A 21,416-nucleotide genomic window follows, 5' to 3' on the forward strand; every position below is an offset into this window, starting at 1 on the left:
CCTCTCCCCACTGTCTCCATACATCTCACCCTGTCCTTCCCTCTCCCCATGTCCAACAGATCTTTTCTAAGCTAGCTGAAAATCACTAAGCTATCAGGTCTGTGAAAATGACAGTCTTGATTTTCTGGTATCATTCAAAAACATCTTTTAAAAATTGCAAAAAAAAAAATTATAACCCCACTCCGGGAGATTATTGCTGCTCAAAGTATGTTCTCATACTGGCAGCATCACTATACCTAGGATACAGCACAGAGCTACTGAATCAGAAAGTTAGTGTTTCCACGAGCTTTCCAGATGACTGATGCATGGTAAAGTTTGAAAAGCAGAGGTCTAGAGAATTTACAAGTAGGAAAGGCCACAAGTCTATGCTAATGTTTTAATAATGAACATTTAGATTCTTTACATGTAGCAGGTTAAGCATAATACTGTCTCTGCTACCATCCATACAGACTGGTCATTTCGAGCACACTTTGCACCCAGATCTTGGTTTCTAAATGCCATTCTTTATTAAGTGGCTCCAAGGCTTTGTACTGTTCTTGCACCTTTACATTGGACATTATTTGTAAAATAAAGAAGTTAAAATATTTCAATTTCAAAAGATGGAAGATGACCTGAAACACACAAAAATCACACAGGTTTCCAAAACTGATGATATGGAACTCCAATTGAGTGTATTTATTTATTATAATCTCCAAAATAATTTCAGTTGGCACAACTGCTTCTTAAAACCACATTACTATCAGGCTCAATTTAATTACAACCAAGCAATTCACAAAGACATTGTAAGCAACAAAACATGCTCAGTATTTCTTTGAGAAAGGTGCTTCAGATATGTGTACAGCATGACTGGGCATTACACAAAACTTTTAGAAGATGATTCTTACATGCCCAAGTTTTGTACCTCTTCTGTTGTGACATTTGTGAAAGGCTAATCCTTCCACACCTCCCGTAAAACCCTTGATGGTGCAATCTGCCTTTCTCTTAAATTTTAAAGAATATTCTAAGTCATTCCTTAGGAAAGTAAAACTATACACATTTCCAAGGGGGAAAACAAGCTGCTTACTTTTTATATTATACACTTCAATTATGGGTTACTAACACTTTTTAAAAGCTTTGTTACATTTTAAAAAGTACCAGCTAATGAAGACACAAGTACAAAATATTTATCAGCACGTTAGGTTGTCCTGAAATCACAGTTTTCTGTATAGATACATGCAGCATCACTAAACGTTTTTCACTATGTATTACACATAGCTTGGAAAGAATTTTAATATTTCGGCCTGTAATGTCCATGTCTTAAATAGCATTTTGCTTTATTACTTTAATAGTGCTAAACTCTTTTAAAAATTTGTATTTATTTTATAGATCTGACTCACTGAATTTTCAACACCATGGCCTCACCTTGGTTATGAAAAAATATCTTAACATCTGCAACTTCAGTTGGTTATACTAGGGGGAGAGGGATTACCACAACTTTGTTATACCTCGTATTAACAATAAACCTTCTCACAGAGAAGAAAATACTTTAAATACCTTAAATCATATTTACAACAATAAAATTCACATTTCATGCTTTAGTGAGACCCTTAAATCATCCACAAGACAGTCCTTTATGGTTTATTGGAATAGAGCCCTTCTGTACATGGACTTCTGCTGTGTGCCACATATAAAGCTCTTGATTTTATGAAAATAGCAAAACTTATGCTGTCCTCCTGTCAAGTAGGAAAACTGAGGGTACATCTTCCCAGCCATCAGGTTGTCACCGAAACGCTATTATCACAGCGAGGTGGCAGCCAAGGCTTCGGACCTCAGGCCCCAGAAGGAGCAACTCGTCTGTCTGCAAAGTGCTCAGAAGCCCGGGTGTTCTCTACTGTGCGTGATAGGATGAAAAGAGCCCTCTCAGCACTGGCCAAACAGCTCGCTGATGTGTCTATTGCACGGGATCTTCGAAGCTTCCAGAAATAGTGCTGTATGTCTTCCCTTTACTACTATATACATTTTTCTGATAAGTTCAGCGTTTCACTGGGAAACGTGACTTGCAGGGAGCTCCCCTTGGGGGCGGGCCCAGCCCTGCAGCTCCCGCCAACCTCGTCCACCAGTAAGAAGCTCTCCGAGTCCTGCCCCTGTGAGGAGTCTGAGGTCTCCGATATTCGCAGAGTCCTAAGCGACGTGCTGTCTATTTGGGTCAGGCCCACGCCGGGCACACCTGGCAGCAGATTCCTGCCTCCCCCGAGGCCGTTTTCACTGAGTTCTGGCGTGTACAGGAGGGTCTGCGACGTGCTGCTGATCTCTTTCAGCTCCCGGGAGAGGAAGGAGCGGGAGTGGCCGGACACGGCGGAGGACGTCCTTCTGCTGTCTGAGCAGTGCGGCCCCGAACGCTCCCGGCGCGACCCGCCGATGCGGCAGAAGAGGCATTTGATCTTCTCTATGGCTTTACTGAGCACTGTCTTCCGCAGGAGGATGTATATCCAGGGGTCCAGGATGGGGTTCACAGAAGCAATTCGGATGGCCTGCAAATCAGGGTTTTTGCTGATGACTGGCTCCAGTTGCGGCCGATATAACTGGTTGACGAACACTCGCACCTGCGAAAAGGAGATGTCCACGTTTAGTGTTTAGCATTCATTCATCAACTGGGAAAAAATTTGCATGCAACGTCTAACTTAGTAACCTTGTTGTGAGTGCTTAGTCGCTGTCTGTCCGACTCTGCGACCCCATGGACGGTAACCCGCCAAGCTCCTCTGTCCATGGGATTCTCCAGACAAGAATACTGGAGTGGGTTGCTACGACCTCCTCCAGGGGATCTGGAGGGAAGATCCCGCCCCAGGGATCTAACCCAGGTCTCCCGCATTGCGGGTGGATTCTTTACCGAATGAGCCATTAGTAACATTAGCTGCCCTCTTTTCTGTTAGTAAGTGCCAAGAGGGGACTTCCCTGGTGGTTCAGTGGTTAAGACTGGTATTTACAATGGAGGGGCCTGGGTTCAATCTTTGGATGGGGGAACTAAGATCCCACATGCCTTGGAGCATGGTCAAAAAAATTTAAAAAGTTTAAAAAAGTGCCAAGAGCAGCATATATAGAACCAGGAAGACCACCGATTACCACTTATCGAGTTAGTATAAATTTAATATATCAGTAACTACCTTATGAATATCTTCTCTAGGTCAAAGATGGATAAAAGAATGCAATGGGTGTACAGGAGACATAGGCATAAAGAATTTTATTAACTTCATTTCTGTGCTTTCTCACAGAATAGTGAGAAACTTTTAAACTTGGAAATTTAAACCAATATTTGAATCTATTATCATCTAGAATGGCCAGAGAACAGTTTTTATTTAATCTAATGTTATCAACTCTTACTTCAAAAACCTTTTCCATAACCAATTATGTGTCAATAAATAATAAAAGAAGAAAAAAAGAAAATCTTTCCCAGTTAGTTTTTTTCCCCTATAACTGCATTCCTCACCTAGATTATTGCATCAACCACCAAACTAGCTTTCGCATCTCCACTTCCTGTTCTCTCCAAACCATCCTCCAAACTGCCACCAGAAGATTATTTCTCAAATGCAGATTTGATTATGCTACTCGGCAGCTAAACCTTCAATGGCTCCCTGCTGCTTGGGAACTATAGTTCTGTTCAACATCTGTCACTCTGAATCCATCCTGAAGCCTCCACTGGAATCCACCCCTCTGTATCTCTGGAGCATTTTAGAATAAACAGCCAGGAGCACTCTGGAGAGACCAGACTCACTGAAGAGAGTATAAATTTGTAAATTTGAGGAAAACTATCATTTTATTCCTTAGTGGAAAGGTACTTCTTATTTTCTCTCTTTTTAAAAATTAAAGTACAATATTATGTAAATGACAGGTGTACAGTATAGTGATTCACAATTATTAAAGGTAATACTCCATTTATAGTTATTATATAATACTGGCTATATTCTCTGTGTTGTACAATATATCCTTGTATCTTATTTACTACCTAATAGTTTTACCTCTTAATTCCCTACCTCTATATTGTACCCCCTTCTCTCTCCCCACTGGCAACCCACTAGTTCGTTGTCTATATCTGTGAGTCTACTTCGAAAAAGCACTTGTAAAACATACACTTCCATATCTACTCCTAAAGAGTAGATCTTAAAAGCTCTCATCATGAGAAAAACATCTTGTAACTAAGTGTGGGGATGGATGTTAATTAGACTTATAGTAGTGATTATTTTGCAGTATATACAAATATCAAATCATTATGCTATGCACTTGAAATAAATATAATGTTACATGTCAATTATATCTAAATAAATATATGTGTATATAAATACACACACACAAGACACACACCAAAAAACCCAAAATTTTACTGTTAAAGGATGATGATGCTATCTGAGTCTTACTTCTAATTCCACCAGGATCATTATATAATAATCTCACAATAATTCATATAAAAACAGTGGTTTTTAAGATAATATAATTATTTGATAATTATTACTTGCTATTAGTAATTATTTTAGGTCAGGGAGAAGTAAGAGGTGAGTCTCACGGCCAAGAAAGATGCATTAAAAACCATAAAAAGAAGAAAGAACTATAGAAGCATAGCTGGAGCCATTTAACCAAGGGCAAATATGTCTAATATTAAGAAGAGTTGATGACACTGCCACTTTGTCATACGTATAATAATATTTATGGTGTATGAATCACTAAGAAAGAATAGGGATATTTTAGATTTATAACAGACTGGATAAAAAGAAGTCTAAAACATGTAAATAATTCTCATTAATCTGCAAAAGTCAACTTATATGAAACATTTCTAAACGATGCTAGATCAGTGGGGTGTAACTGTATTTCCACTTCTTCCTATACTGGAAGACCTCAATCAACTACAGGTATATAATCCTTTATCAAGAAGTTGCTGTTGTTTCGATATTCATTTGTTTTGTTTTCAGTTGCAAAACCTGAACTGACTAGACCATGATGCTCTTTATAACTTTATTTATTCCTCTTGATGTGAATATTCCCATGTTTTGCTCCAGAGGTCCCTTTCCAGTTTCTGATGGGGATATTACATATTGTATGTGGATTACTAAATTACTTTTCTAAAAGCCAAGAAATTCTGAATTTAAAACATACTTGGTCCTAAATATTTTGGATAAGCAATTACATACAGCCCTGTAACTCTGATAGAATAAAATGGTGAAATGGCTCTAAGATGAAATTATTCCCTCGATCTCTGGAAGACAGCTAAATAAAAAGTGTACTAGAATGAACAACAGTATATGATGGCTACTCTTTTTTTTTTTTTTTTGCCCAAACCACACAGCATGTGAGATCTTAAGTTCCCTGACTAGGGACAGAACTCACACCCCCCTTCAGTGAAGTTCCTATGATGACAACTCTTAAAATATTTTTAGAAACTATGTTTGTATAAATGATTCTACCAAGACAAAGGATGACTGACCTTCTGTCCTTTCAAAAACCAATGGAACAAAGCATCTTGATTTCTTCCTACCATACTCTTCATTGAGGTTCTCAGCTGTGCCTGGGCACAGAGATTCCCTCAGGTCTATGGACCTTTTCTCAGATGAAGTGTTACTGAAACCAGGAAGTTTTGAGAACCTTATTTAGATCCCCCACCCTGTTGGTGGCTGATTCTGGCCTGGGCCTCAGGTCTCCAAATTACTTTCATGTTGCTTTTTCTGTTTTACCAGGCTAGCTAGCTTTCTACTTAAGAATTATCTCCTGACAGTGGAAATATTGGTAAAATACAAAGCATGAGGTCTATATTTTACTCACATCACACAGTAGGTTCTTAAGGGTAAAAGAAATGATGGATTTAAATCTGGATTTAGTATCAGGCCCTCCCCTGAGTGTGCTGCAGCTAACTTGCTTCAGTGGTGTCCGACTCTGTGCGACCCCCATAGACGGCAGCCCACCAGGTTTCTCCATCCCTGGGACTCTCCAAGCAAGAATACTGGAGTGGGTTGCCATTTCCTTCTCCCCTCTGAGTGTAGCCTCTAGAAAAAACCCAAGGCAGGATTTGGGTGAATTTGAGACTTTTAGCCAGTAGGTGGCAGTGTTGCTCTACTTGGGAGCTGGTCACACAGCTCTCCCTAAGAGGTTTGCCCAGCCACTTCAAGACCCTCTTTCAGAACAGAATTTTTAATCTAAAGTTTGCATTTCTTAAAACTTTAACATTGAGATACTTCATTGGTAGTTGTTTCTCCCACCGCTTCCTCGATGGAAACACATTTACTACTGAAAGGAGTAAATTTTTTTAACACCTGAAATGGCTATAGAAGGAATGAAATTTGTAGCTATTTAAGGGAATAAACTAGGAGTTACCATTTATTTTTTAAAATTCCTATGACCCTTCAGAAAAATCAGTGTTGTAAAAAAAAAAATTAATAGTGAAGTTTCATAATCAAGGTGACAAGAGGCAAGGAAAGAATTATTTTGTGGCTCACTTCATGCTCAGTAGTAATGGAAACTATAAGGGCATGAAAAGGAGCCTTATTTCAGTGTTCCATGGTGTGTGTGGGCGGGGTGGGCATACAATTAATGTAAGCTAGTGAACCTGGTCATTTTATGTCTTCTCAGGAAAGCAGAGCTCATGGGGTAGCAACAAAGATGAGTATGAAAAGCAACGTTCCAAATTTAGATGAAAACACTCTCAAAAGCTGGTAAAATGATTTGAAAAAAAATGAAGACGGAGCTTTCCTTTGCAGCATGATCTCAATGGAGACTGACTTGAATAGAGAAAAAAAAGACAAAAGTGAGCAAAAGCTCCACGCACTTCACTAGATTTCAAAATAACCACAGCCATCTCTGCCTCACTTTAAAGGCTGTACTTGATTTGCTTCCCCAAGGGGGCAGACCCCAGATTAGGATGGGACCATCCACAGCAGGACTCCAGCGTCACGAAGGGAGGAGAGAGCACTTTTCTGCAATTCTTGTCCAACAGGCTCTGTATGTTACACCAATAAACGTGTTCAGGCAGTTTTCAGCGTTGGAAGAGCGTGCTGCTGAGAAAACCGAACCTCTGAGTGGGAGGCGGGTGGGGAAACACCTTAAAAGAATTCACTGAATACAAACAATGTATTTAGTCTCTTGCAATTTTATTAGTCTGTTTCTTCAGTAGCTGCTGATTTGCACATGTGGCTTATTGTTAGCACTGGCATACATGACAATATTCTAAACTTTTGAGGACGGCTAGAGATTAGGATTCAGGAACATACCTTGGAAAAAATATGATAAACCCAAAATTAAATGTGATGACGGGAAAGCTATAAGGAAGGCTGCATGTTGTAAAGATAAATGCCCAGTTCTGTTCAAATCCTGGCTCTCTGCTCCATATAATTTATAAGCAAAATCATGAAAAGGCTTAGTACAAATATGTGGAAGCTTGGCTACTGTGGAATATATCAATAATATGAAAACCACAGCTTAGAGGTTGCTTTGGGGTATAGTTAATGACGCGCATAGTCTCTAAAACACATACTTCCTGTTTAATGAATTAACCTGTTGGCAGGGAATGTCTAATTGAAAAGGAATGTTGAAATTTTGATTAGACTGATTTGGGAGTTGACTGTCGACATAGAAATGCTTTCCAATAAATGACGAGAACCTGTGATCGGATTTGTATGCGCTCCTTGTTCTGTTCCGAGCACATGAAAGGAATGTTCTATGTGTGATCAGTTATCTAACTGCCCTGTGAAGGGTCTAAAACTGACACAGCTGTTACTAGAAATTCTTCCCACCTCCTTTTTTTTTTTTTTTTATTTAGTGACAAAAATCTCTAAGTAAAGGAGAGTGGAGAGAGTTCTTGGGTGGGTGGTGGAATGAGAGCTCGGTTCTCCTTCCCTCTGTATCACTGACCAGCCATCTAACTGCAGAGCAACTGCTTTTCCTCTACGGGTCAGTGTGTACACTGAAAATTTACTTCTGAAGTGTTTAGTTTCTTTGAACCCTTAACTTTGAACATTCTAACAAGAACCTTCAAGAATCACTTCAGCTCTGGGAGGAAGAGATCTTGTTAGCAGATGTTCCATAAAATCAAGCCTTGACAGGTCAGCAAAGCATGGTGAAAAGAGCCTTAGACTAGGACTCACTCCCAGCCACCCAGGAAATAGCATGAAATAAAGTCATTATCTGCAGTTGAGGAATCTGAGGTGCAGAGACAGAGAAAATATTGGTCAGCCCTCTTTTCTTCCTAGAGCTTTTTTAAAGACTCAGAGGAGAAGCAGGGAAAACAACCTTACTTTTATGTGCTGCTCCACAGTCTTCAAGGTACTACTCCTGGATCTGCAATTTTATGTTCTGGTTAAAATTCTGCTTTTGGGAATTGCTACTTTTTAAAAATTTAGCCAAATTTATTTGAAAAAAATAATCCTTCAGGTTCCGCTGTAATAGTGCCTGGATTTATGGCATTCTTCATGCACCTATGTGATTTTTAACTCATCTGGAACCCCATCAGTTTCTTTTAGTTTCCACTTCCAGTCTGCCCGCAGTAAACAAAAGTGTATCTACTTACACAGTTTTCCTCTGCTCTAATAAACCTTTGGCGATCAAATGCTGATGAAGGCTTATACAGACAACTAGTTTATAGTAAGGAACCAAATAAACACTTAAAGGAAGCTATTTTCCTAAGTTTCACTCCTCCCAGGCAGAAGATGAATCAAACTGGCCATTCTACTTTTAATAGAGGTGAAGGCTTGCTACTTCAGAGTAAGAAGAAAGAAAATAAAAGAAACAAGTAAGCAATAAATACTGCCATAGCATGCCTGTGCGTGGGGGAAAATGCCTTTCAAATCCTGTAGTGTAACCGTTTAGCCCTGAGGCCAAAGACTGGATTACAACAATGTCTAACATTAGTAACAAAATTAGGTACCAGACATTGATCCAGCTGCAGCATTTAACACCAGGACCTTAGGCTGTCTCACTTGCATATTTCTAAAGAATTCATTCCCTTTTATTTATTTTGAGCATAAACTCTTTCATTTCTTTAGCTTCTCTTGTATTTCAAAAACCAGAGACTGCTTATAAACAGAACAGACAAAATGACATTAACCTTGTCCCACTAAACCTTGTCATGCAATGTTCCCTGTTGATTGTATTTACATCTTTTCTCTTCATTGCTTATGACTCACTTTAGAAAATTTTGCAACTTCAGCACAGTTCTTCATATAACTGCAATTAATTTTTCCAACCTTTCTCAAATTTCCATTCCAAATCTATTTTATGAGATATATATATTTTGGAGAACAAATTAAAATTGACTTTTATACTAAATTCAATACCAACTGCCTTCTAAGAGCCACTGTCGTTTCTCTTTCTCTGGTATCCGAAAGACAAAAATGTGGCCGCTTTGCAGTGATGCTTGTTTTCCTTATGTATTGTAAGTCAAGGTTTGTGAAGCTACACATAAAGTATATTTGCTCTGTTATTTCCAAGGCATTTTAAGTGTTTGGAAGGGTTTGATTTGCCTCCAATAGGATTACCAACCAACTTGATTTGATAAAGTTAAAAGAGATTCTTCATTAGTTTCCTTGAAACTGAAGATAGATCTGACTGTTTTAAAAGTCAGAGTTCAGAAATTTTCAACTCAAATTACAATATGAATGTGAGAAATGTGGAAAAAAACAACAAACCAAGAAAGTTGTAAAAGTGATCCAAGGAAGGCTACAGCTGTGAATGCTTCCCTTTTAATTCTTTCAGTCATTGCTAAACTGTGGGCGGGTGAATAATATAATGACATCATTCTTATCATTAATTTACAATTAGATCTATTCTGAAGCTACCATTACTTGTATGATTTCTTATTACTTCCAAAGGTATGTCTATGTGATTATTTCTCAGCTGAGCCATTTTCAATTTGCAGGGTAAAAAGGTTAATATCACTACACAACACTGACTTTACAAAGAGTAGACAATCCTTGTTAGTTTAGATGTGGTCAGTCTGCAAACCACAAATATAACTCCTATAATTTCTTGCCTCTTGTTCCTCAAATAATGTCAAAGGCTTTGTGATAAATGGCTTTGCCATCAGATCTACCATTTCAGCCCATAAGAGGCTTTGAAGAGAACAGTTCATCTGTGACTGTGTGGTCATCAACAGCTTTGCATGCTTGCCTCCAACCAAAACACAGTTTAAAAGTTATGTGCGTGTTGCTAAACCTCTAGCTCTGATTCCTCAGTTCTTTAAAGTGAATGTTCTGTAAATAACAACCACTCACTCTGGCATTTACTGTTCTGTAAAACATAAGGCAGAGGCCACAGAAGGAGGCCCCAGCCAGAGAGTTGTTTCTTCTAAAATCTCCCTCTATTCTAAAGGTGCCATTACAGACAGTAAAATATGTTTATGTGGCTCAATTAACTCTCTAAATTATCCTGGGTCCTGGGAGGGTTTAAAGGCCCTTCTGGCCAATTATATTTACTTCTGTTTATACAAATTGGCAAGAAGCTACTGTACACCGGCTCTCCGCCACCTTGGAGTTCCATTTACAGATGGAAGGAATTTTATCCATCTGTAATTTTATATAATATTTTATATTAAAATATTTTATTAGATATAACATCAATTTTATGATATAATATTTTTATCTTAAAATCTCTGAATAGTATTAGTAAAGGAAAAGATGGAATAATAGCCTATAACATTTATTTTCTCATGCTCCCAATCAGCATTCAAAAAAAACAAAACCAACTTTTTCAAGTTGATAGTTTAGAATTTCCAGGAATGTGGTGTTTTGAGATATAGAAAAACTCGACTAGTTGCTTTCACGAGAAACTCTAGATGAAGTATTATGTGCATCTGCCCATGGGTTTCTAGTGCAAAGAGAGGAGAGCTAGGCAGACTTTCAAACTTTCTGCTTGTAACATTTTAAAACATTTGAAAAGTTAATGCACAGGCAATGTTAAAGAAGATGGTGTCCTTAAAGCGTACCAAAACGCAAACTCACACACACTGTTTTGAAGGCCAAAATTAGAAGTGTTCTAGGAGGGAGACATGACGTCATATTACAGAAGCAGCCTTGGGGTTAGATTGGTCTGAGGTTCATCTCAAGTTGCAAAGCTTTGGCTTGGCAATAAATAAGGTGACCATCTCTAAAGCCCCATCTCTCTAGAAAGGCACTCTATCTCTTACAGTTGAGAATGTGAATTCAATACCCCAGGTGCATCAGCCTATCCTCAACAGGTCCCCTGAAACACCTTGCTTTCCTGGCCCCTAGAAAGAATGAAGCTCTGGGCCTTGCCCACGGAGGGCCACATGTGCACCGAGATGTTTTCCTGGGGGACTCACTGCATGGCAAAGAGCAAGGAATTTAGCTTGACCGTCTAGTTCTGCGGGATTATTTTAAGCAAGTAATTCCCAGTGTAAAGTAAAGGAGTTAGACCAAAATGCATCCAATATCCCTTCAAGCTCTAAAATTCGACATAAGCTACCAAAAGAAAACTTTAAAAAAAGGACATAAATCAGAACACTAAAAACCCTACAACTGTAAGGAGTGGACACCAAAGAAATCACCGGCCCCGATGGTTCGGATTCCGCCTGAGGATGGGGCTCAGTCATACTACAGCGGTTTCCTCTCTACATCCGACGGAGAGCGCGCCCGTGTTCTCGGAAGGCTCAAGGCCACTGTCAGGCAGCCTGATGTAGGGGCTGTCCCGGGAGGGAGAGGAAACTAGGCTTTCGGGGAAAGAAACTCGGCGATGTAGGGGAAAAGCACCTGCTGCACCTAGTTAGCGACGGGGCCTAAAAAGAGCCTGGGCGTGGGGACCCCACGGTGGCCTGTGGCCGAGGAAAGGGAGAGCAGGGAGCGAGCGATGGAGGAGGAAGGTGGACGCAGGAAAAGGGCCGAGTAGGACCCTGGCCCCTGCCACTCACCACAAGCGGGATGGAGCAGATGAGCACCACCAGAGAGGTGGCGATGAGTAAGATGACCATCTGGATCTCGGCGCCCGCGATGCGGCGGAAGCTCCGGCGGCGGCGAAAGTCGCTGAGGCGCGGCAGGGCGGGGGAGGAGGCGGCCGGGGGAGCCCGGCAGGCTGTCGGGGCCAAGGCGACGGCGGCGGCGGCCGCGTGGTGCTGCTGCTCGGTGCCCAGCGAGGTGCGGCGCATGAACTGGCGGTGCATGCGGAGCAGCGCGCCGCACACGAGCACGTTGCAGAGCACGGTGGCGAGGATGAGGAAGGAACTGAAGCCCGCATACATGTAGGAGAAGGCGGCGTGCGCTGTCACGTTGGTGGTCCAGTCGATGAAGCACCAGGTGGCCGGGTACTGCAGCCGCGAACTGCCCAGGCCCATGCTGGGCAGCGCGCAGAAGAGCACGTTGGACGCGTAGACCGCGAAGAGCGTGAGCCCCGCCAGCCGCTTGTCCACGTAGTGGCTGTAGAAGTAGGCGTGGTTGATGGCCAGGTAGCGCTCAATACTCATCGCACAGATGATGCTGAGCCCCGACAGGCCAAAGAAGAGCAGGATGAAGGTGCTGTATTCGCACAGCGCGTGGCCCCCGGGCCATTGGCCCTTCAAGTAGGTGGCGATGGTCACCGGGCTCACCAGCAACGTACCCAGCAGGTCGGTGACCGCCAGCCCGCATACCAGTGTGTAGAAAGTTGTCTCCTTCTGCTCTTTGCGCGACTTACAGAGCACCACGATGGCCACCAGGTTGCCCACGACCCCGAAGATGAACATCACCGCCGGGATGGTCACTGGGCTGTTCAGTGGGTTGGAGGCCTGGGAGGATGATGCATTGGTCCCAGGGGCGGTCATGGTGGTGGCCGACGGTACACTGCCTTGGACTGCAAGGCTGGGTCTGTGGAGAATAGGAGAGAGACGAAGAAGCGATGAGGAGAAATTATCACCTGCAAAAAGGTGTCAGACCCGCTCCCAAGAAACAATATGCTGATGAGAGATCGGGGGGAGCAACTCGATCCAACATTGTGGACTGTAGCCACTTACCAACTCAGCTACCTAAATCTCCAGGCTCCGGATAAGTCCTGCCGGCAGCACCACTCTACGGGCATTAATATTTATACGTTGATACGGTCTTTCTCTCCTCTCCCCAACCCAACTCATTCCATTGCCAAGATGAACAAGACCTATCTCAAGGGAAAAGTGGCTTGCTCGTTTTCCCGACAGATTCTGAGTCAATAAAAGTCTCGCTGAAAACAAGTTATGGAAGATAATTTGAAGAGAGCACTCTTCATTTCCTGGCTACGCTCAAGGGGCGCCCGCACCGCTCTCTGCCCAGTGCCCCCAACCCTGTCTCACCTGTGGAAGCCGCGGAGGTTGCAATTACGTAAGCCCCCAGGGTCAAGCCTCAGATGTCCTGGACAAGCCTTCAACCTGCCCTCAGCCGTGCCCTGCTCAATGTGGAGCTTGCCAAGCCTCTGCCTTCTCAGAGCCTGCTCTCGGTGGCTGCCAGTTTTCCGGAACTGGGGTCAGTGGTCAGCTTTCAAAAACTTGGAGAAACAGAAGGGCAGCGAAATGGGTCAGTGAAGCCTTATCATGGATTGCTTTTTTCCTTCGTCTTTTCCTTCGTTTCTTCAAAGACGATCTAAGCTTTGCGGAGCCCGCGGGAATCGTCCGTGGGCGGACAGCTCTCAGGTGTGCGGCGCAAAGCGCTGGTGGCACCGAGCCTGGGTACCGGGCTCGGGCAGCCCTCCTCCCCAGCCCAGGGCAGCGCGGGCGGCTACCGGGGCTGGTGGCTACAGCTGAGGCCGCTTCTGACGCCCTGGGGGCGGCTTGAGGTCCCCTCTGCCCGAGGCTCTGACCTGGGGCGGTTCATCTTCCTCTCGGGCTGCCGGGTTTCCAGCTCCGCTCTTGCCAGTCCAGCCTCTGTACAAACTTTCCTGCAGCTTCAAGTTTCCCTGGTGGGGGCGGGGCCACACAGCGCGCGGCCTGGGCGCCCATTGGCCAGATGTGAAGTGGGTGGGGCGCTCGCTCGCTCCTGTGCCCGGCGAGGAAGCGCTGCGGGCCGGAGGGCGGGGCCCCCGGCGGCGCGGGTCCCACCGCGCCTCTGCCAGCTGCTTGCCTGCGGCTTTCCAGCCCACCGCGGGGCTGGGATGGTGGAGGCTTGGCCTCCCTGCTCCAGGCAGGTGGTGCTGAAAGGTCGCGGTCCGCGGGGACCCTGGGGGAGTCCCGGTATTCTCCTGTGCACCCTCTTAGCTACTTTGAACTCGGCATCCAGGGCGGACAGCTCTGAAACCCTCATCTTTTCTTCCTCGCTGCCTCCTTCTCCAAGTGGGCTATTTCTCGCACCTTCTTCAGCCGAGTTGCAACATCTGGGTGCTGGGAAGGGAGGTCAGCGGCTTAGGACTCTACCTAGGAGGTGTCGAGGTGTGTGTGTGTGTGCGCGCGCGCGGCTCTGGGAGGAGAAATAGGGTGCGTGCGCGAGTGGCCCCGGATCAGAAGTAAGGGTGTGCGTGACTGTCGTGGTGGCTGGATGGAAGAGTGGGCATCAGGATTAGGCGGGGAAACGACGAGGAATCCATCCTCTCACCACGAAAGGAGTTCGTTGGCAGTGCCGAGACAATTAAAAAAAAACAATAGGTGAGGGGGTGGGGGGAAGCCGGGACAGCAACGTCTTCGGTCGCAAGTGGCAGAGACTGCGGCTGCGGAGAGCCGGCGCGCGGCCCTCCAGGGAACGGACAGTGACTGCGGAGGGCTGCCTGTCGAACCGCGGAGACCTTTGTCCTCCTTCGGGGAACTTCTCCGCCCCGTGAGAACGGTTAGACTGAGTTTCGTGTCTGGGCTCGGTTAACAGTCAGATTTAGACACCTTCACCATGAATTCTTGGAAAGGCTGATACTGGGATTGTTTTCAAGTAAAGGAATTGTCCAGTCACTACCTCACCGGTCAACTCTTGGAAAAGCCTATTTGCTCTACCTTTTAATCTTTGAATTACAATTTGGCTTCTTTTCGTTATCCCCTTCTTTCTATTTTACTTGCTACAGTCAGAACTGTTCTATTAATATTTTACTTGCTAAAGTCAGAACTGAAAACTAAAAAAAAAAAAAAATGATTGTAAAACTTTATGGCATAATTATAACCGCTTCACCATTTTTTTTAAACCATAAAGTGAGATTGTGTGAGCCTTCATAATTTCAGTTCCTAGGATCTCTTTCCCGAGGTCGATACATGCATTTTAAAATAATGCATCTCCTCACAGGATAAATAACTTGATCCTTTTATATGCAAAAGCGGGCACTCATGCCTTTATTATTTCGTGAATGTACAAAACTAAGAATTTATCTGGTGCTCCAGTTATTCTCAAGTGACACAGTAACAAACGAGTAATAGGAGGAACAAAGCATTCCAGTTTTCAGCTAATTACAGGACGTAATTGTATAAGACACCATGTGATATATTGATATAACATCAATCTGTTGTTTGTATTGTTTCCACATGAATATCAGGGGTTCGGAAAGAAACACATTTGGTAGCAGATGTAAAAAGAACTGATGGAGATCCGTCAGTTTCTCAGAGCCCTAATCCAGTATAACCACTTCTGTTGTCTGTGCTTCCTGTTAAGTAGTAAGCTGTAGGATTGTGTCAGCATTGAAAAAGGAAACTGCACGTTCTACCCCCAATCTTTTGTGACCACATTGCATCACTGTCACCCTGTCAGGTGGTTGTTAGTAAGAGTTTGAAGGGGAGGTGGGAAGTTCCACTTATAATCACCCTCTGCTAATAAAATTTTTTTTCCAGTTCTCTTTGCATTTGAAGTTCCTAAAATGGAGAACAATTTGAGTTGGTCCTTGTTAACTTTTCATGATGAAGAGTATTTTAAATATAAAAGTTGAGGCGCTCTGTTGAGAGAATTAGGATTAGAGATTTTAGCACATTGCTGATAAACTGGACTTGTTACCAATAGAGCTGTTTTTCTTACTACTCATTTGCATTCACTTTCCAAAGTAGCTTTACGAAAATGAAAATAAATAAGAATCCAGAACATCAGACTGAAAAAATGTTAGGAGGTTTACCTCTACCGTCTCTTGGTACATGATTCTTAAAACTTAAGTTTAAGCCTTCAAAAGTAGAAGTTGAAAATTTGGAAATGAATATTTTATTTTCTTTATTTGAAAAACTGGGACACTGTTGTTCAGTGTCCCTCACACTCTCCTGGGAATGTACGTTGCGAAAGAAAACAAAGAATCACCATGATTCTTTGTCATTTGATTCTTTGACAATTCTTGTCATTGTTTGTGTATTTTATGAAAAAAAATTTATTCTAAGCATTGATTTATTTCCTCTCTTGCCATTTCTGCCTCAATCCCTACTCTACACTGCAAGTCCCTGTTTCAATTCTGTCATCAAATCCTCCCTGAAGGTTTGCACTAGTCCAAGAATGGCCCCACTGATCCTTTTGATTGCTCTCTGCTAGCTAATTACTGGACTATTCTTTTAGGTCAACATCATAAGGCAGGAACTCTTAAAAGCAGAGTCCACTTGGAGGCTACCAACTACATTCCCTTTGACTAGGTTGAATCTTCCTTGAGTCAAAAGAATGGTTAACAAAGGGGCTAGTTCCTGGGAGGAAGGTAGCAGGATGAATCAGATCTGGCCTGGACCACATACTGAGGCAAAGCTGGCCAGATCTTAGAGCATTCCTAAACAGCTAATATTCACGTAGCAAAGCCCACACAAAACCTGCTCTGTGTCATTCAGGACTGGCCATTAGATACTCAAAAAGGTGAAAAAGGTGTTGATCTGGTGCAGATAACCCAGTGCCCATGGCCACATCTGTCTTCCACATGCTCACCCAACTGGTTTAGTAAATTACAAGTATGACATTAACCTGATGTTGGGCATGAAAAGAGGTCCATGATTGTGGCTTTGGTCTCTCCCTTTTTAGCGGTGCATTTTAAATGTGCACCTAATTATTTTCATTTTCCAAGCATAAGTTTTGTGCTGATTCTGCTGCTTAGGGCTGTTATACATGTTAATACTGTGATTGACTCCTCAGCATCTTCATGTGGGCCTAAATTACCACTGTGGAGGCTGGTCGCCACCAAGTGATTGCTTCAGGCTTGCTTCTTCTCTGACAGTTTCACTCATCAAAGTGACAGCTTTCTACCTTTTTATTCTTCCCCTCTTCTTTTTCCAGACAGGTATTTCCACTGCACTCCCATTGTAAACTGGGCTAATGGACAAAGAAAGAAGATTATTTAATTAATGTTGATCATTTTTAAAAAGAAACTTTTTGTTTTGTATTGGAGTATAGCCAATTAACAAACAATGTTGTAATTGTTTCAGGTGAACAGTGAAGGGACTCAGCCATACATATATAAGTGTCCATTCTCCCCCTCAAACTCCCCTCCCATCCAGGCTGCCATACCACATTGAGCAGAGTTCATTTACTATTCAGTAGGTCCTTGCTGGTTATCCATTTTAAATATAGCGGTGTGTACATGTCAATCCCAAACTCCCTAACTATCTTGCTCATTTTGGAAGGTACAGGTGGAGAGATAAAGTCTTATAAGTCCAGGTGTCTCTTCTACAGGAAGATGGACATGCTGATTATATTTTAGTTTCTTCTCACTTCCCCCGAATTGCTGTATATTTTAGCACTTCAGAAAATACACAGAGACTCCCTGGTTTAGTCATCAACACCCTTATTTTCTATAGCTTGTTGACTGCTTTCCACGGAACTTTCACAATTGCATTCAAAAGTGAAAGAAGAAAATGAAAAAGTTCGCTTAAAGCTCAACACTCAGAAAACTAAGATCATGGCATCCAGTCCCATCACTTCATGGCAAATAGATGGAGAAACAGTGGAAACAGTGGCTGACTTTATTTTTGGGGGCTCCAAAATCACTGCAGATGGTGACTGCAGCCATGAAATAAAAAGACACTTTCTCTTTGGAAGAAAAGTTATGACCAACAGCATATTAAAAAGCAAAGACATTACTTTGCCAACAAAGGTCCGTCTAGTCAAGGCTATGGTTTTTCCAGCAGTCATGTACGGATCTGAGAGTTGGAGTATAAAGAAAGCTGAGCACCGTAGAGATGCTTTTGAACTGTGGTATTGGAGAAGACTCTTGAGAGTCTCTTGGACTGCAAAGGAGATCCAACATAAAGAAAATCAGTCCCGAATATTCATTGGAAGGACTGATGCTGAAGCTGAAACTCCAGTACTTTGGCCACCTTATGCAAAGAGCTGACTCATTGGAAAAGACCTTGATGCTGGGAAAGATTGGATGCAGGAGGAGAAGGGGACAGCAGAAGATGAGATGGTTGGATGGTATCACCAACTCAATGGACATGAGTTTGAGTAAACTCCAGGAGTTGGTGATGGACAGGGAGGCCTGGTGTGCTGCAGTCCATGGGGTCACAAAGAGTCAGACACGAATGAGCAACTGAACTGAACTGAACTGTGCTCTTCTTAGTAACCCTCTGAAGGTGTTAGGTGGGTGTGATGGAGACCCATGCTTTACCAAATCCTGTTTCCATTTTTATCCTGAACACATAACTGGATGGCATTTCCCAGACTTCTTGTGACTAGCTGAGGCTCATGTGGCTGTATTCTGGCCAGTGGAAATAGGAGGAAGTGATGTGTATCACTTTCAGGCCTGGTCCCTAAAGGACCCTGATCCTCTGTGCTGTCTATCTTCCCTTTTCTGCCAACAGGATACAAGGCCCTGGTGTATGGCAGAACAACTAGGTAGAAGGTAACTGGGTTCCTGTATACCTGCATGGAGTGAGGACCTCATTCTAATCCCAGTGACCTTCACTGGACAATGAAATGAAGAGAAATAATCCCCTGAGATTTGAGGGGCTGCTTGTTTAGGCAGTTACCCTGTGCTGACAGAACAGTATGATTGGAATCATCGGTCTTCAGTAATGAGACTGTGGGCCCAGAAAAGCTATGTGACTTGCTCAAAGGCACAAAAATTAGGCCAGCTGAAATTTATCCAGTGCTTAGCTTGTGTGAGACAGTGTGCTGAATGATTTATGCATATGTCATCTAACCACCCAAGAAACCTATGAAGAAGGTACTACATAGTAGTAGGCCATTTACAGGTGAGCTAACTGATACTTGGTTGAGGAATGTGGAGAAGGACATTGTCATTTCTTAAAAGACTGCAAAGCATTTGGGGATGGCAATGTGAAGGGTCCCACTGGCTGCTGGTTGAGGCTTTCTGACCATCTTGATTCAGTGTGACCCTGGCTGAGTTTGCTCTGCCTGTCTTCCAGTTGATACCTTGTCTGTTGATTGTCTTTCCAATAAATTATTTTCCTACTTAAATTGATCATGCTCAGTTTCTATTGCTTGCAAATAATCACCCCACCTAGCACAGAGAGGTTGAGTAAATTACAGATCACAGTATTGATAAATGACAGAACAAAGATTTAAATCTAGGTCTGTCCAATCCCCAAACCTCTATCTCTAACCTCTGTATTTCGTAGCCCAGGAACTACAGCCATATGACTGTTAGTCTTCTTTTTTTCTTCCTCAGTATCATTGGCTTTGGGATAAAAAAAGTCTGGATTGAAGGTCATAGTAAGTAAGTTAAGTTGCCTAAACCTTACTGAAAAGGAGTTTTTACTACGTTGATTCTTTTGAAGTTTAAGTAATATAGTAATCCACATGAAGAAAATTTATGGCACATATTAAAAATAATTATTTTTACATACAGTTATGTTCCCCAAATTTATGCATAAAGCACTTATCATCCCTGATGTTTTAGAGGGCATCATAATAAATTGAGTATATATTACTTTGATAGAACTTATTTTTGCCTCTGCCTTGCCCAAAATATCTAAAGACTGGTTGTATATATATAATCACAGAAAGAGAATTAAGGTATTTATTAGATAATTTTGGGCTTTCCTGGTAGCTCAGTGGTAAAGAATCCACCTGTCAATCAATGGAGTAGATGTGAGTTCGATCCCTGGGTCAGGAAGCTCCCCTGGAGGAGGAAATGGCAACCCACTCCAGTATTCTTGCCTGGGAAATCCCATGGACAGAGGAGCCTGGTGGGGCTATAGTCCATGGGGTCACAAAAAAGTTGGACATGACTTAGCAACTAAACAATAACAATAACAAATAAGATAGTTTAGTCAATCCCCTTTCCTTCCCTTCGTGAGAATGAAAGAATTACTTTCAAAGTGATGATTCCTATTGCCTACTTACGTTAAATTTATTAGATAATTTCTCAAGAGTACACCTAATATTGACTGTAATCACAGTATAGCTATTGAGCTGATATTAGTAAATTTTACTCAGACACAGAATTTACCTGGTTTTCTTCCAAAATAAGTTTCCTTTTTTTTTTTTAAATTTTTGAGATTTTTTTCTTTTTTTCTTCTTTTTTTCCTTCTTTTTAATGTGCTTATTATTATTATTATTTTTTACTTTACAATAAAAAATAAAATATATGCACACAGTGCATTTGTTTATTGACTCTAACAAAAAAAAAAGAAAATAGTTGATTTATGTTTGGAGAGAATTTATTCTTTGGAAGATCAGAAATGTAACATTTTACTGGAACTAATGTCCTTTCTAAAAACCATCTTCTGATGGATAAATTCTTTAGAAAAAGATGATCTATGTATCTTAAAAAAATATTAATATATATGTATATATATGTGTGTATATATATACATATATATGAAAAATGTATATAGATAATTTAGAAACTAAAGGACAATATAAAGAAAAAAGTAAAAAAACCTGTAATCCCACAACTTAGAAATAATCAATGTTAATATTTTCTTGAATTTTGATTATCTTTTTTCTAAACATATGTAAGTTTCTATTGCTCTATTGAAAACTTGGAACTGTATTGTATATATAAGTTCTGTATTCTCTACTCTATAACCTAAAATTACAATTTCCCAATTTAATGAAATTATTTCCTTTTAAATAGCTTAATTAATTTCTAGTAATGTTTGGAATTTATTTAATAGTTCCTTTAATGTTCAACTTTTAGGATGTTTCCAATTTTTGCTATTATAGATAATAAATATGCTTAAACATAAAAAAAATTTTTTTTGAGATATTTATAAGAAGAACCAAGGCACTTTTATTTGGAAGAAATGAATGCAACTCTCCCTGGAAGCAAGGAACCAATGTGGGGAACTTGCAGAGGGGAGGAAGACTGGGGGGGCCTTTTTAAATAAAAATGGATAGAAAAAAAGCAAGCATTTTTGTGAGCAAAGATATGATGGGGAAAGTAGCTGTTCTTGGACAGGGCTCAACCTGTTCTGCCAGGTACTGTCTATAGCTATGAGGTCCCTTGACTTGCATCAGCTTATCCAGGGTGCCACTGGAAACCTGTCCTGCAAAAACTGCTAGTCTGCTAGCACAATGCATGGCAAATCCAGAGTAACATGAGTGTTCAGAACTTACCCTCTTGACCTTTGTCATCCATACAAATTCCACTTTGCATCTAGTCTCACAGTAGTCTCTTCATTTCTG

The 21,416-nt window shown here is 41.8% G+C and overlaps 1 protein-coding gene across 1 annotated transcript; it reads right to left on the minus strand.

Annotated features, from left to right (window-relative positions):
• Window positions 1-646: 646 nt before the first annotated feature.
• On the minus strand, window positions 647-13,824 carry PTGER4 (prostaglandin E receptor 4). Its single transcript, XM_019982995.2, has 3 exons — window positions 13,262-13,824; window positions 11,876-12,803; window positions 647-2,582 (listed from the first exon to the last, which is right to left on the minus strand). The coding sequence occupies exons 2-3, from the start codon at window positions 12,758-12,760 to the stop codon at window positions 1,989-1,991; spliced, it is 1,479 nt and encodes a 492-aa protein (XP_019838554.2). The 5' UTR covers window positions 12,761-12,803; window positions 13,262-13,824; the 3' UTR covers window positions 647-1,988.
• Window positions 13,825-21,416: the final 7,592 nt, after the last annotated feature.

The sequence above is a fragment of the Bos indicus genome, chromosome 20 (genome assembly GCF_029378745.1).
Source record: "Bos indicus isolate NIAB-ARS_2022 breed Sahiwal x Tharparkar chromosome 20, NIAB-ARS_B.indTharparkar_mat_pri_1.0, whole genome shotgun sequence".
In the NCBI taxonomy this organism is placed as follows: domain Eukaryota; kingdom Metazoa; phylum Chordata; class Mammalia; order Artiodactyla; family Bovidae; genus Bos; species Bos indicus.